The 16,480-nt window shown below is 34.3% G+C and overlaps 1 protein-coding gene and 1 long non-coding RNA gene across 4 annotated transcripts; one reads left to right on the top strand and one right to left on the bottom strand.

The window, feature by feature from the left end:
• Nucleotides 1–247: 247 nt before the first annotated feature.
• LOC104266697 lies at nucleotides 248–1,429 on the top strand. The gene is made up of 4 exons (XR_717676.3): nucleotides 248–743; nucleotides 1,016–1,059; nucleotides 1,230–1,310; nucleotides 1,371–1,429. It is a non-coding gene; the product is annotated as an uncharacterized LOC104266697 (long non-coding RNA).
• Nucleotides 1,430–6,805: 5,376 nt separating this feature from the next.
• Nucleotides 6,806–16,366, bottom strand: LOC100175097 (sodium-coupled monocarboxylate transporter 1-like). Of its 3 annotated transcripts, none has more exons than XM_026839217.1 (14): nucleotides 15,695–16,366; nucleotides 14,277–14,558; nucleotides 13,758–13,945; nucleotides 13,293–13,358; nucleotides 12,822–12,941; nucleotides 12,348–12,502; nucleotides 11,197–11,337; nucleotides 10,486–10,615; nucleotides 10,218–10,306; nucleotides 9,605–9,782; nucleotides 9,180–9,266; nucleotides 8,554–8,774; nucleotides 8,214–8,314; nucleotides 6,806–7,437 (listed from the first exon to the last, which is right to left on the bottom strand). In XM_026839217.1, exons 2-14 carry the CDS (start codon nucleotides 14,521–14,523, stop codon nucleotides 7,196–7,198), a joined length of 1,965 nt encoding a protein of 654 aa, XP_026695018.1. In that variant the 5' UTR covers nucleotides 14,524–14,558; nucleotides 15,695–16,366; the 3' UTR covers nucleotides 6,806–7,195. The 3 variants fall into 3 exon arrangements, with proteins under 3 accessions (XP_026695018.1, XP_002119750.3, XP_026695019.1); XM_002119714.4 differs by having other exon boundaries at nucleotides 15,741–16,366; XM_026839218.1 differs by having other exon boundaries at nucleotides 15,823–16,366.
• Between the last annotated feature and the right edge of the window lie 114 nt (nucleotides 16,367–16,480).

Raw genomic sequence — 16,480 nt, 5'->3', positions numbered from 1 at the left:
TCTTCAGGAAGTTTCATCTTAGCTCTTATATTCAGGAACTAGAACTAAGCGGCGTTACTTGCCGGTATTGGAGTTGCTGAGATAGCGCATAGCGCCACGGTCGTTTCACAGAAGTAACCAACGATCACGCTCTAAAGGTTAATAAGTTAAAACATAAAAACGTTCAACAAGAAACTGTGTTGACACCGAATGCTTTTAACAGTGACATGTAAAAAACAGGCTATTTGGTGAAGTGTTTCTTGATATTTATTAACGGGCATATGTTTGTAGACTCAAACTTTATACGCTTTAAAGTTCAAAAACTTGTATTTACTGGCATGCAATGGAGACCTCAACAGTATAGAGTATTGTTGTTTAAAGTATAGTTCCGGTCTTACTGTATAGCCTACTGTGGAGCTTGAACCCCACTTTGTCGGTGGCAGCTCAATAGCAGTAAGAACTAAACCGGTTTCTGATTACTGAAACTTAAGTACAGGAATAATGCCTCCTGGAAGATATTGGCGCTGGGAGGCGATTCAAGCGATTATCATCAGTAGAATTATTGGTTGTTGAGAATATAAAAGGCGACCACATCGGCCACATAATCACCAACGTAGCCTATTACAGATAAATCTCAACGAAATGGATCGAAAGATGGTTTTTGCTCTTCTTCTCTTGGTGGTTCTTCAAGTCTCTACGGTTTCCCATGGATGGGTAAGGACTGCGTTGGGGGCAGCAGGGTATATACACCGTCGTTATAATCAGTGAGTATACAGTGCATATTTAGTAGTTGATGTGCTGTTTTATACAACATATGTTGTTGATATAAAATTAAGACTCTATAGAATTGTAATTTTAAAATGCCAACAAATTATCTAAAAAAAGTATAAAAATTTCCAAGCGCCAAATGCAAGAGAATGGCTTATCAAGGGTTACACGCTTGCAGCATTCATATTCGAACATTTAGGGCATATCGTTGGCAATCAAAATATTCCGTTGTCAATAAATATTAAACAAAGTTTTAAATCGTTCTTAGAAATCCCAGTGATCAGCTGCCTTTTAACGAAATGGATAACGATGGTAAGTTAATATTAAAGCCGTAGTTGTTACCAATTCGAGTTTATGTAGCCTATGTTTAACACGGGTGTTCTGTTTATAACACGGGTGTTCTGTTTCATACACCTTATGCCAGATTACGAGTTACCATGTATGTAACTTTGTGGGTGATTATTTTGTTTTATTCAATAAAGCGGAACAAGAGATGGAAGGGGGGAGTGTTAAAGATTTTAGGTGGCGTTGAACGGAATAAGAGTCAACCACTCAGTGAGAAGGTGTTTTAAACTGTTTATTTTGATCTCACACTTTATTATTTCAATATCATCTTGATGCAGGTGAAGTTATCACTGAGCGAAAGGAATTGTTGATTCAATAAACAACAATAATAATATGTACATTTGGTTTGTTTTGAATTGTAATACAGTGCTATATGAATGAAACTATTTAAACAAATGAGATTCTACCCCAACGTATGATACCGGTATCATGTGTTTGTACCAAAATTAAAAAAATGCGATTTTTGTCAAAATCGAAAAAATGAGATTCTACCCCAACGAATGATACCGGTTTTATGTGTTTGTACCAACATTAAAAAAAAATGATTTTTTTCCAAAGTCAAAAAAATGAGATTCTACCACAACGAATGATACCGGTATCATGTATTTGTACCAAAACTAAAAAAAAAAATGATTTTTTATCAAAGTTAAAAAAATGAAATTCTACCACAACGAATGATACCGGTATCATGTATTTGTACCAAAACTAAAAAAAATTGATTTTTTTATCAAAGTTAAAAAAATGAGATTCTACCACAACGCATGATACCGGTATCATGTGTTTGTACCAAAATTAAAAAAAAGTTGATTTTTTATCAAAGTTAAAAAAATGAAATTCTACCACAACGAATGATACCGGTATCATGTATTTGTACCAAAACTAAAAAAAAAAATGATTTTTTATCAAAGTTAAAAAAATGAAATTCTACCCCAACCCATGATACCGGTATCATGTGTTTGTACCAAAACTCAAAAAAATTGATTTTTTATCAAGTTAAAAATATGAGATTTTACTCCAACGCATGATACCGGTATCATGTGTTTGTACCAAAATTAAAATAAATGATTTTTTACCAAAGTAAAAAAAAATGAGATTCTACCACAACGAATGATACCGGTATCATGTGTTTGTACCAATATTAAAAAAAATGATTTTTTACCAAAGTAAAAAAAAAAGTTAAAAAAATGAGATTCTACCCCAACGCATGATACCGGTATCATGTGTTTGTACCAACATTAAAAAAATGTGTTTTTTGCCAAAGTTAAAAAAATGAGATTCTGCCCCAACGTATGATACCGGGGTATCCGGGGTATCATGTGTTTGTACCAAAATTTAAAAAAATGAGATTTTACCCCAACGCATGATACCGGTATCATGTGTTTGTACCAAAACTCAAAAAAGTTGATTTTTTATCAAAGTTAAAAAATGAGATTCTACCCCAACCCATGATACCGGTATTATGTGTTTGTACCAAAATTAAAAAATGCGATTTTTGTCAAAGTCAAAAAAATGAGATTCTACCCCAACGAATGATACCGGTATCATGTGTTTGTACCAAAATTAAAAAAAATGATTTTTTATCAAAGTTAAAAAAATGAAATTCTACCCCAACCCATGATACCGGTATCATGTGTTTGTACCAAAACTCAAAAAAATTGATTTTTTTATCAAAGTTAAAAATATGAGATTTTACTCCAACGCATGATACCGGTATCATGTGTTTGTACCAAAATTAAAATAAATGATTTTTTTCCAAAGTAAAAAAAAATGAGATTCTACCACAACGAATGATACCGGTATCATGTGTTTGTACCAATATTAAAAAAAATGATTTTTTATCAAAGTTAAAAAAATGAAATTCTACCCCAACCAATGATACTGGTATTATGTGTTTGTACGAAAATTCCAAAATGCGATTTTTGTCAAAATCGAAAAAAATGAGATTCTACCCCAACGAATGATACCGGTTTCATGTGTTTGTACCAAAACTAAAAAAAATGATTTTTTGACAAAGTCAAAAAAATGAGATTCTACCGCAACGTATGATACCGGTATCATGTGTTTGTACCAAAACTCAAAAAAAGTGAAATTTTTATCAAAGTCAAAAAAATGAGATTCTGCCCCAACGTATGATAGCCGGTACCATGTGTTTGTACCAAAACTTAAAAAAAATGATTTTTTGTCAAAATCGAAAAAATGAGATTCTACCCCAACGAATGATACCGGTTTTATGTGTTTGTACCAACATTAAAAAAAAGTGTTTTTTGCCAAAGTTAAAAAAATGAGATTCTGCCCCAACGCATGATACCGGGGTATCCGGGTGTACCAAAACTGTGATTTTTTACCAAAGTTAAAAAAATGAGATTTTACCCCAACGCATGATACCGGTATCATGTGTTTGTACCAAAACTCAAAAAAGTTGATTTTTTATCAAAGTTAAAAAAATGAGATTTTACCCCAACGCATGATACCGGTATCATGTGTTTGTACCAAAATTCAAAAATGCGATTTTTGTCAAAGTAAAAAAATGAGATTCTACCCCAACGAATGATACCGGTATCATGTGTTTGTACCAAAATTTAAAAAAATGATTTTTTGACAAAGTAAGAAAAGTATGAGATTCTACCCCAACGCATGATACCGGTATCATGTGTTTGTACCAAAACTCAAAAAAGTTGAATTTTTAACAAAGTTAAAAAAATGAAATTCTACCCCAACGCATGATACCGGTATCATGTGTTTGTACCAAAACTTAAAAAAGTTGATTTTTTATCAAAGTTAAAAAAATGAGATTTTACCCCAACGCATGATACCGGTATCATGTGTTTGTACCAAAATTAAAAAAAAATGATTTTTTGCCAAAGTCAAAAAAATGAGATTCTACCCCAACGAATGATACCGGTATCATGTGTTTGTACCAAAATTTAAAAATGATGATTTTTTATCAAAGTTAAAAAAATGAGATTTTACCCCAACGCATGATACCGGTATCATGTGTTTGTACCAACATTAAAAAAATGTTTTTTTGCCAAAGTTAAAAAATGAGATTCTACCCCAACGAATGATACCGGTATCATGTGTTTGTACCAAAATTTTAAAAAATGAGATTTTTGCCAAAGTTAAAAAGATGAGATTTTACCCCAACGCATGATACCGGTATCATGTGTTTGTACCAAAACTCAAAAAAGTTGATTTTTTTATCAAAGTTAAAAAAATGAAATTCTACCCCAACGCATGATACCGGTATCATGTGTTTGTACCAAAACTTAAAAAAAAAATGATTTTTTATCAAAGTAAAAAAAATGAGATTTTACCCCAACGCATGATACCGGTATTATCATGTGTTTGTACCAAAATTAAAAAAAATGATTTTTTGCCAAAGTTCAAAAAAATGAGATTCTACCCCAACGCATGATACCGGTATCATGTGTTTGTACCAAAACTAAAAAAAAAAATGATTTTTGTCAAAGTTAAAAAATGAGATTTTACCCCAACGCATGATACCGGTATCATGTGTTTGTACCAACATTTTAAAAAATGTTTTTTGCCAAAGTTAAAAAAATGAGATTCTACCCCAACGTATGATACCGGGTATCGGGTATCATGTGTTTGTACCAAAGTTCAAAAAAAATGATTTTTTATCAAATTCAAAAAAATGAAATTCTACCCCAACGCATGATACCGGTATCATGTGTTTGTACCAAAATTAAAAAAAAATAGATTTTTGCCAAAGTCACAAAAATGAGATTCTACCCCACGCATGATACCAGTATCATGTGTTTGTACCAACACTAAAAAAATATGATTTTTTCCAAATAGAACAAAATGAGATTCTACCCCAACGTATGATACCGGGGTAGGGTATCATGTGTTTGTACCAAAGTTCAAAAAAAATGATTTTTTCCAAATTCAAAAAAATGAAATTCTACCCCAACGCATGATACCGGTATCATCTGTTTGTACCAAAATTAAAAAAAAATAGATTTTTGCCAAATAGAACAAAATGAGATTTCACCCCAACGCATGATACCGGTATCATGTGTTTGTACCAAAACTCAAAAAAGTTGATTTTTATCAAAGTTAAAAAAATGAGATTCTACTCCAACGCATGATGCTGGTATCATATGTTTGTACCAACATTAAAAAATGATTTTTTGCCAAATTCAAAAAAATGAGATTCTAAATAAATGAGATTTTTGCCAAAGTCAAAAAAATGAGATTCTACCCCAACGCACGATATTAGGGTATTATGTGTTTGTACCAAAGCTCAAAAAAGTTGATTTTTAATCAAAGTCAAAAAATGAGATTCTACCTTAACGCATGATACCGGTATACCGGTAAAAAATCATTTTTTTAGTTTTGGTATAAACACATGATACCGGTATCATGTGTTTGTACCAAAACTCAAAAAAGTTGATTTTTAATCAAAGTCAAAAAATGAGATTCTACCCCAACGCATGATACCGGTATCATGTGTTTATACCAAAACTAAAAAAATGATTTTTTGACAAAGTCAAAAAATGAGATTCTACTCCAACGAATGATACTGGTATCATGTGTTTGTACCAAAACTCAAAAAAGTTGATTTTTTGCCAAAGTCGAAAAATGAGATTTCACCCCAACGCATGATACCGGTATCATGTGTTTGTACCAACAATAAAAAAATGATTTTTTTTGACAAAGTCAAAAAAATGAGATTCTACCCCAACGCATGATAACCGTATCATGTGTTTGTACCAAAACTCAGAATTTTTTTTATAGAAAGACACTTTTATTTAGCACATATATTATATCACTCATTTATGAATGAAAATATTACCATTCTATATAAAAGTTGCAATTTTTCTAATAATTTGCAAATATTATATTTTTAAATACTAAATTTTAATAATTTCACATCGGACACGCGTTGTTTAACACTGAAGATTTACACCAGATGAAACTGCGTAATGTATTTTAAAGTCACTCTTATGAGCTGCGGCATACTGGCATTAAGTATAACTATCCCCATCCTTTAAAACTTTACCTTTGAAACATAACAATTCTTCCAAACTTCCAAAAGACGGGTGCAATATAGACGACTTGCTAGAAACAATGATGCTCTTTACTACAAACCACACAACCATGAATGCAAAATGATTTATTGATGTTGAAAACGCGTATATGCATTTCAGTTATTTTTATTGTTTGCTGGCTTATGACAATGGGGCAGCAATACGGTCACCCAATACGTCCAAGTTTTCCACTGAAGAAAAAAACTTAGATTTAAATAAAAAAAATGTGTTACACTATTTATTTTTTTAGATTTAAACATATATAGTAATATATGAAATATCTGCAATGTTTTTAGATTTTCTAGAATTTTCACCCCCAAAACGTAAATACAGTACTGGGTAAGATGGGACACCAAATATCCTGACCGCGTTTTAAACAATTAACAACGGTCTATGGGAGTCGTGAGGATACGGTTTTATAATCCTTTGAATGTTCTATGTTTACTACCAAATTGGACGAGAAAATACAATTTAAACCAAGCAGGGGACACAGAAGCGATATATTAGTAGTTACAGAGGTTTAAATCAAAATCCTATTGTATAAAAAGTAATTAAAAAAGTGTTTTATAAACTTGGTATACCATTACACAAGAACAGACTAAAAACAAGGAAAGACGTTAAAATGCTACGATGTTATTTAAATTCCGACCACGCGAGAATAAAGTAAGTTAAATTCATTTAAATACCTTATAAGTAAACTTAAACCTATGCACAGATATTTTAACACTGGGTAAGTGTATAAGTAACTATCCATAAATCATTCAAGGATGTTGTATAAAAATGGTTACCTTTTTATAGTTAATAGCACTGTTTTGATTGATTTTTAAAACGTATTTAGCAATATATAGGCTATATAAACATATTGTTTATTTTGCTGCCGGATTGTAAACAATAAACCACTTGTCTAGGTAAAAATAAAAACGTTTGTTGATAGTTTACTTTACAGCGAGTTAAAAATATTATTTCTTGTACATCTGTCTTTCGACGTTTGATCAATATCTGTTAATCGAACGTGTTGAAATATGACTTTCAAACGAGCATGGCGAAGATTAGAAGCTGGACTCTTTTTCCGCAACCAGACTTTCGTCGCTGGTAATTACAATATCAGGAACCGTGTTCACTGGAACGTAGCCTGTAAACTCTCCTGGTTGAGGAGGAGAGATAACTTGGGCGTGAGCGACGTCTGAAGGCGAATACCAACTAGATGAACGCTCCAAGTTTTTACCGTCGTCATCTTTGAAGAAAAGGTGGCATAACAGTTCTCGCTTTGGGGGAGAACCCTTAGTACAACCTGTTGATATAAACTCTTAATAGGGGTCCCTGTATTTGTGATTTGTGTACAGTACTGTAGGAAAAATATGGGACCCTTTAGCACATAATATCCAAATATCCTGATCGTGTTTTAAACAATTAACACCGGTCTATGGGAGTCGTGTAGATACGGTTCTATAATTCTTTGAATATTCTTTGTTTACTACCAAATAAGACGATAAAACAGAACGAAAAGGTGTTCCATCTCCTCCACTCTACTATATCTCATTGAGTCTAGTTATTACACTTAAAACTTTGTGAACTAGACCTATAGTTGATAAATGGAAGAAACGCGGACAAGACAGCATGGACTGAAACTAGACTTGTTGGATTAAGTGAACATGTTTTGTTCACCGGGATCAAGAGATAGTTTTAAAACAATGACAATAGTGCTATATGGGGTAAGATAGGATACCGTTAGAACATAATATCCCATATTCCCGATCTTGTTTTAAACAATCAACTCTCTTAAGGTTCGCGCGACAAAAATGATATATAGTAGGGTGGGGGAAGTTGGGACACATTTGAACTCTATTTTCTCGTCCAATGTGGTAGTAAACAAGGAACTTTCAAATAATTATAAAACTATATGCCCAAGACTCCCATAGACCGTTGTTAACTGTTTAAAACACGACCAGGATATTCGGATATTATGCGCCAAAGGTGTCCCATCTTCCCCCATCCCACTATACTTCTGTAAATCTCCTTTGTTTACTACCAAATTAGACAAAGTAAATAGTAGTTGTATCTATTTACCAGTTAATGCACTGACGATGGAGCCAACTAAGATTACGTTGACGAAGCCAAACAGTGGAATATAGATGTATGACATCGCGTATAGGTCAGCTATTGGCGGTCTGTGGTAAAAAATCAAGCCTGTTGTTGAGGACGTAAATAAGTTTAAAAAGCTGGTGCAATGAACATATCTAGACTGTGGACACTAATGCATTTTGTCTTCAAACTGAAAAATCGTTTCCAATTTCGTTTCAAAATGACAAAAATCATTTCCACGTTCCGTCTCCCATTCGGAAAGACTTTATCAGGTAATGTAAAAATATTTCATTTATAAATATTGTGCAATTTATATTTAACAAACCTGTCATCGTATGTCGTCTGTAAAAGAATGTCCGACGTCGTTGCTTCTAAACTTGCAGTCGAAGTAAAGTATGTCTGGTTCAAAGTGCTACCCACTGCGGGACAACCTTCGGTAGTTCTCGGCAATATTCGGAAGAATTCGGAAGGGATCGGATAAATAACTGAACCGATGAAAATCCACACAGTTGATGCAAAACCAGCAATTATTCCAGATAGTGCGCCCTTTTAATAAAAACACACATATATACATTCATCGTATATACTCATGCATATACCAATACTTTTTGGGGATTTAACTACTTACCCAGATGTTTATTTATTCGGCGCTGTGGCCGCGTGTGTTGGGCAAGTCACCTACGGCAAAACCGAGTGGCCACTTATGAGTTGGCTAAAGTGTCAGCCATACGTTACAATAATAAAAATAAATAGAAAGAATTCCCCGAAAAAATTACATTTAGGGTAACTTGCATTCTGCAAAGTCGCATTTGTGGTAAGCGGGCAAGAGGTGTATATGAAATATGACTTGAAGTTTATAGCGACTATCGTTACATCGCTCACCAATAAAAAAAAATTACATTTATTTATTTGAACAAAATTTGTTTACTTGTACACTCAAATAGAACTCACCCATTTGTTGGTAAACGGCATCAACATCCCCATTGTAAATACACCAACTATTGGCCCACTAACGATTCCGTGTATGCTGTATGCCATCTGAAAAAAATTACAGGATATTTTAATTTAAAATGCTCAGGAAAATATTTTATTTCTACAAGTTAATTCACATAATAGTTGTTGTCAGAATTAAATAATGTTCTTTTTAGTTATCTCTTTAAAAACGGTTGTAAAGACCAAATTATTAAAATAAAAAAATCCCTTTAAAAAACTGAAAAATCCCCTTAAAGAATTAATAATAAAACCGTATCCTTACGACTCCCACAGACCGTTGTTAATTTTTCAAAACACGCTCAGGATATTTAGATATTATGTGCTAAAAGTGTCCCATCCTCCTCCGACCTATATGCTGCAGATAAGATAACGTGTTCGCTTACCCTTATCAAGCCCCCTATAACAGAAGCCATGTAAGCCAGCAGTATGTACAACACTCCAGATACAAGCACAAGAACCTTGGATAGTATGGTGTAGGTTCTCGGTCGCCAATTAGTGTAAGGTCGAATAAAATCTTCCAATGCAACGCAGGCCATGGCGTTCATGCCCGATGATATTGTACTGGAAGTAATGGCAATGTTATGTACTGTGGGATAAGATGAAATACAGTAAAGAAATAATATCCCATATTTCTTGTATTTAAATAGGCCACTGACGATGCCATTTAAGCGAAATATATATCATATATGATACAACTAGTTAAACTTAATTTTTGTCTGTTACATTTTCGTGGCACCAGATCCTTACTGTATTTGCTTGCACAAGAATCGTTTAACTCTATGAGCACCAGATCAGGGTCAGATTCCCGAAATTTATTGCACTTATATTTCCAATAGTCGTGTTTTTACCAATTAAAAATGCTCTTTTAGAGTCGTGAAGAAACGTTTTTTAAAATGCTCTTTGTATACCATTAAGTGGGACGACAAACAGAATGAAAATATGTCTCATCTCACTATACATACTATATAGAAATTTGTGTATAAACATTCAAGCTACCTTAACGAACTGCTGTACACGCCGGCCACGAAGAGTCCGGGAATTCCCGGGTACTTCCCCAGAATATCCATGACGATAAATGGAAATAACTGGAAAAAAGTGAACAACTTTATAGAACCAGCAAAACTAAATTTTCCACTACGTGCGCTTAGTTTTATAGAGTTATAGCTTGCTGGTTCACGTTTTAGTGAGTTTTGAAATTGTAAAATAAAATTGAAAAAAAAGAGTTTTTTGAGGGATTTTCCAGACACACAAAAGTGAATCCAACCTGGTCAGATTTTCCGATCTGTTTGCTGTCGATTGGATCACAATCCTTATAGGTTGCGTAGATGGTCAAGCCAGTCATACCAGCTAGAACAAGGATAATAACAAGACCAAACGCGTTCCATAAGATTGCCCTGTTATGGATTTAAATGTTTTACGTCAATATGTATTTTATCTTTTTTTAATTTACAGCTCATTAAAAAAACGCCTGTAAGTATGAACGTATTTATACCTTGGCGGGGCATGCGTAACAACAGTTAGTATAACACCTACTGTGTTCTATTTCATAACCCAATATCACACACGCCAACAATGGTGGAAGCATCGAGCATCTAACACGATATCCCATGGTGATATTACAATCATTATAACCGCTGTGCCGCTTGACTATATCATGACTCAGTATCTTAACATTATAATACAACATATAATTAACATTATCATATTCTAAATGAGTGAGGTCTTTGAGCACCAAGGAAGTAGGCCAGATTTGGTCATTTCCTATAATATAGTAGGGGTAAGGGAAGATGGGACACCTGTTCATTCTATTTTTTTCTAATTTGGTAGTAAACAAAGAACACTCAAAGATTTATAAAACCATATCCTCACAACTCCCATAAATCGTTGTTAATTGTTTAAAACAAGATCAGGATATTTGGATATTATGTGCTAAAAGTGTCCCAACTTTCCCCACCCAACTATAATTCACACTTACTTTTTTGCTTCTCTCTTGGTCCTACAGCAAACGTATCTTTGAACCTGAGCTTGGTTTACCCCGTTTATTCCAAGCCAAAATATAGAACCTCCGAACATGATCGACCAAAACGTATGTCGGATTCTCGGATCGAACTCAAAACTATGAAAGTTAAAATATTTTATCCGTGACTGACAATTTGGACAACTTATAACAACATAATATGCAACGATATTGAACTATAAGCTGTGAGCCTCTGAATTGGAGTAGTTGTTGTTAAGTACCTTGCAAACGCAGATAACGGTCGCACGTCGAACATGGTATATATGTCATCTAAACCACTTTGCTACATATAAAAGAATAAGCGAGCAGAATTTATTTACCCTGACGTGTCTTGTCCATGCGTGGCGGAGCAACGACAGTCGTGATAACACGGATGCTCTGTGTCATACATCTTGTGTCCGCTTACGAGTTACCGCTTATGTAACTTTTTAGGTGATTGTGTTTTTTGACCTATTTTTTTCTTACTGATAATTATAAAAAAAACCATTCGACTCCTGGGTTAGAGAATTGCTTTGCCTTTGATCAGTGTTGTTTGATTCAGTACGAATATCGTGAAGTTGACACCAGATAATGTAAACGAATTTAAAGTTACAACTTTGTGTAAGTTCATTATGAATGTCTTTAAATATTTGAACAGAAGCGATAAAATATTGTCTACCCTTGGTGCGGCGTATTTACTTTGAATTTCATGCCTTTTACATTGAATTCGTGGTTTCAAACTTTACCAAAATTATTTTCTGCAGTTGATTATGTGACTTTGAATAAGGGAGTGAATAAATGTAACTTATTTTTTCCTCGCGGGGCAAGACAACGACAGTCATTATAACACACGTGTACTGTTTTATACACCTCAAGCAGGCTTACGAGATCGCTGTTTGTAACTTGCCCTGACGTAGAACGAACAAAGATCAACCGTGATAACGTTAAGCGAATACTTGTGTTCAATCGCCCATGCATTCGATATTATAAAGGGAATTCACACACTTGATACTATACTGTATGCATCTTACACCTTGACATGACATTAACTTTGAGAAACTATGTACGTCTATATTTATATATCATAGACACTTTACGACAGTTAAACAGCATATTTTTATACAACTTACTTAACAAAGTCGATACGACCACCATTGTATGCTGATTCCCAGATAACACCGAAGCCACCAAGGTTGATACTGCCCTGTATAATAACCGCCAGGAACCCAATGATCATAATAATAGCTTGGAACACATCGGTCCATATCACTGCTTTTAAACCACCCTGTAAGATAGATAGTATTTGAGTTGTTACTTAGACGATAGGGTCACTGGTTTTGAAGAGAGCGTGCATCTCTATTGACAGGCAAAGTGGTCAATAAACGAATGATTGATTCTTACATGGGCAGCGACGGTCGTTATAACACGGGGTGTTCTGTTTCATACACCGCGTGCGTCGAGCTTCAAGCGTTTACGTTCTGCGCTACAGCTACAGGCGAGCGCTCTGATCCTTGTGCCATGGCGCGAACACTTCATTATTTTATTTTGGTCTGCTGTTCTTGACAAAAAAGATCATATATGTATACACATACACAATAACTCACCAAGACCGTGTAGAATATACACACGACGCCTGTTGTCAATATCGCCACCCACAAATCAAAGCCTGTTGTTTCACTCAATGCAAGAGCAGGACCGTAAATAACAATTCCTCCGTAGATTAACTAAAAAAGCATATTTTTTAACCATTTTTTTCAGTAAAAGAAATTACACATAATTTGGGCATGTTTAAATGTATATTGTTGGTACAAGTTGTTACATTCGGTATAACAAAACTATAAAGTAAAGAGAGCAGAGCTCCAATGAGTGGCTACGTATATTTATAAATTGATTAATAAAGAAAAGTATAAATACGCATTGTAATGTAATTAAAAGCAAATCACATTTTACCGAAATGTTATAATAGCATAAGTAATTTGTATTTTTGTATTCTTACCCTCACGCAAATACTTTTAATGTATATAGATCAACAGATTAAATAACTTAAACGTTTTAAATGACATGTTTCTACTTACTGACAGGAACATGTACATTGAGGTGACGAAAAGGCGAACTGGTCTATTGAACCGCATCTCCAAATACTGTGGAATAGATATGTTGTTTATATTAGATTACACTTTTACTACTGTAAACTTATACGAATATATTAAGGTCTCTCAGTAGTTATAACACGTGCATTCTTACGCATTCTTACGCATCGTGTTCGCTTAAGAGCTACCACGTATGTAACTTTGTGAATAAATGTTATTTTGACAGTTTTGACAGCCCATAATGGACTACTGGGTCGGAGAAATTAGCATTATGCGTCTTCCCAAAAAACACATATCAGTACGCCAACAGTACATTGACAATCCCTTTCACTCTTGTCAAAAAGCAAAGTAGATTAGAGACTGTGCCACAGCGCAGTCAAATTTTACTTAATAGGGTAAATAGGGTATAATAATATAAATATAAATGAACGTCTTTATTCTATACCGTACCTCGTATGTACTACTGATGCCCAAGTCGTAGAAAACGGGCATGAAGACCCACCCTATGATAAAGGGTACGATGGCATACACAAGAGCATACCAGGTGAACATTGTACCGTACACATAGTATTCAACGGGGGCGCCTAATATCGTGACCGACGACATGAAACTGGCAATCAAACTCATTGCAACAGGACCTGGAAAATTTTAACTGTGTTAAAATTGAATAATAGTTAAAGTAAAGAGTAAATCAGGTAAAGTATTTATCCTCGTGTATGGTGGGCAAACGGCTGTCGTTATAACTTCTGTTTTAAACTTCTGCTGGGTGTTCTGTTTTACACACTTCGTGCTGGCTTACAATTTACAATATATTTTACTTTAAATTTTAAATCCGTAACCGACTATATCTGTTTTCCCAAAATATTTGCAACTTCTCTCTTCATACTTACAGGACATCCTATGTCGATATATCTAGCATATAGGATTAGGTTTAACTGTATAAACATGCATTAAAAGATATCGGGTTACCGTATGACATTTGGCGGCCTGCCATTAAGTAATCTTCCGGGGTGAGCTCAGATTTTCTCCGATCCTTGAGCGCGAAAAAAACACCAATGGCGGCCGAAGTCAACAGCATTATAACGAACATCACATAATCGACTGCATGGAAAGTATTTTTTATCTTCGGCGCCAATGTAGCTTCTGACGTAATAGCTTCGAATGATGACGTCATGTAGTTGATGAAGTGAGACGTCATGGAATTTTGTGACGTCATAACGGGAAAGTTTGGTGGTGACGTCACAGTCAGGTCTGAATGTATATTGCGATGTTAAAAAAGTTAAACTAACGAAACATTTTATGTCAGAAAACCAGTTTGAGCAATAAAAACGACAAGTAGCAATTGTAGTAGAATAATGAGCAACGTTTTTTTAGAACTATTTTACCAGCATTATGCGACTGTTGTTACCAGCATTATGCGAGTAATGAAAAGTTTGGTGGAATTACAGTTTCACTTTTAAGAGCCTAATCTTTTTCGGGTATTATTTTTACAGTTTTAAGTTGGTAATAGCCTCATAAAGCATCAAAACCTATTTTTTAACTAGATTTAACAATATTGCGCTTAAGTAAGCTAACGCAATGTTGATACGCGCACAAACAAATGACCATGCAAATTAACGCGGTAAGCGAGTTATCATATGACGAGTTAATGCGGATCGTTATTCGCATTAACTTTTTACCACGCAAAAAGGGTATATGTACAAGTTTAATTTGCCATAGCAAACATAGTAATCAAATGCAGAGCGAAATAAAGAAATCGGGCTGATAAACAGTTTTAATGGGGGGGGCTTATTTACACCTTATATTAAAATAGTTGTAAGCTTATAATTAGGCAGCGGCGTAGGCGTATAGTTTTCGCCACAAATGCATCGCATAAATAGGTTTGTGTTATTATACCTGTTTAAAATAGGATCCAAAATAATGTATAGTGGGGTGGGGGAAGGTGGGACACCTTTAGCACAAAATATATAAATATCCTGGTCGTGTTTTAAACAAATAACAATGGTCTATCAAAGTCGCGAGGACAAGGTTTTATAATTCTTTAAATGTTCTTTGTTTACTTCCAAAATGTACGAGAAAATAGAATGAAAAGGTGTCCTATCTCCCTCCATCCTACTATATTAGCAGTAAAAATGCAAACACAAAAATATTTTTTAGTGAGAAAGCAATTCTTCTAAGTAAAAAACGCAATCATAAAAAAGGTTTTTATGTTTTTTCTCTTGTTACAGAAAAAAATATAAATTAAAGAAAAAGCAAGTTTAAACAATTAACATAGTAACACATATCCAACTATTTAAAATCAAGCATTATTGTAAAGTTGTAGTAAACAGAGCGTAGGCCCTACGTATGGCGATGTTGCACACCAAAACGTTATCTTCTCTATTTACCTTCTGTCTACTTCAAACTATTCCCTTTATGTACTTATTTACTTACTTCTATATAACTTAAATTACTAAAAATTTCCTCCTTTCCCAAAAACTGGATCCCTATTCCATTTTAAACTTTAAGCGTTTACCTTCTTAGTCGCTCAAATTCTTGCAATACGATTGCAGACTTTACAGCAAAAGAGCTTCCGATTTAGTGGTTATAAGTGCGCAAATACGGGTCAATGATTAACGAAGAGTGGGTCCAACGCATGAGTAAATTTCTTTATGTATGGCGCGCTTTTGCCTCAAAGTTATTTTTTTACTTTTAGAAACTTGTATGAAAGTAACATGCTCCATTGCACTTTTTGGGTTAATTTTAAAAAGTGGGCGTGTTCATTGTGTGCAGTTACTTTCTAGTTAAGATAAAAAACATAGTTTGCAAGAAAGGGAAACCTTTGCTCTAGAAAACGTAAACCCTCACGGCTACGCATGGTTGCAGACGTAGCCGTGAGAACCTTCTTTGGTGGGGCGGTTTCGAAAAAAAAAACGTGTGACAACGATAAGCAAAATCTTGTTAACCATGCTATAGATCTAGGACACGAACGCGTTAACCGTAACTGCTAAATGGAAAAGGCAAACATAATATCCCTAATATAACATTGTGGGGAGAGATGGGACATCTTTAGCACAGAATATCCAAATATCCTGATCGTGTTTTTAAACAATTAACAAACAACGGTCTATGGGAGTTGTGAGGATACGGTTTTATAATTCTTCGAATTTTCTTTGTTTACTACGAAATGGGCC

This window comes from Ciona intestinalis, unplaced genomic scaffold (genome assembly GCF_000224145.3).
Source record: "Ciona intestinalis unplaced genomic scaffold, KH HT000174.2, whole genome shotgun sequence".
Lineage (NCBI taxonomy): Eukaryota > Metazoa > Chordata > Ascidiacea > Phlebobranchia > Cionidae > Ciona > Ciona intestinalis.
This window is presented reverse-complemented; position numbering and strand designations above follow the sequence as displayed.

Excerpts from the sequence above, each read along its gene's own strand:
- LOC100175097 (XM_026839217.1), bottom strand. The coding sequence starts at position 14,523 with ATGACGTCACAAAATTCCATGACGTCTCACTTCATCAACTACATGACG. Across the intron at positions 9,783-10,217 it reads GTGTACAGCAGTTCGTTAAG|TACAATATCATCGGGCATGA; the intron begins GTAGCTTGAATG and ends CATTACTTCCAG. Across the intron at positions 8,775-9,179 it reads TGCCGTTTACCAACAAATGG|GGCGCACTATCTGGAATAAT; the intron begins GTGAGTTCTATT and ends TTTTATTAAAAG.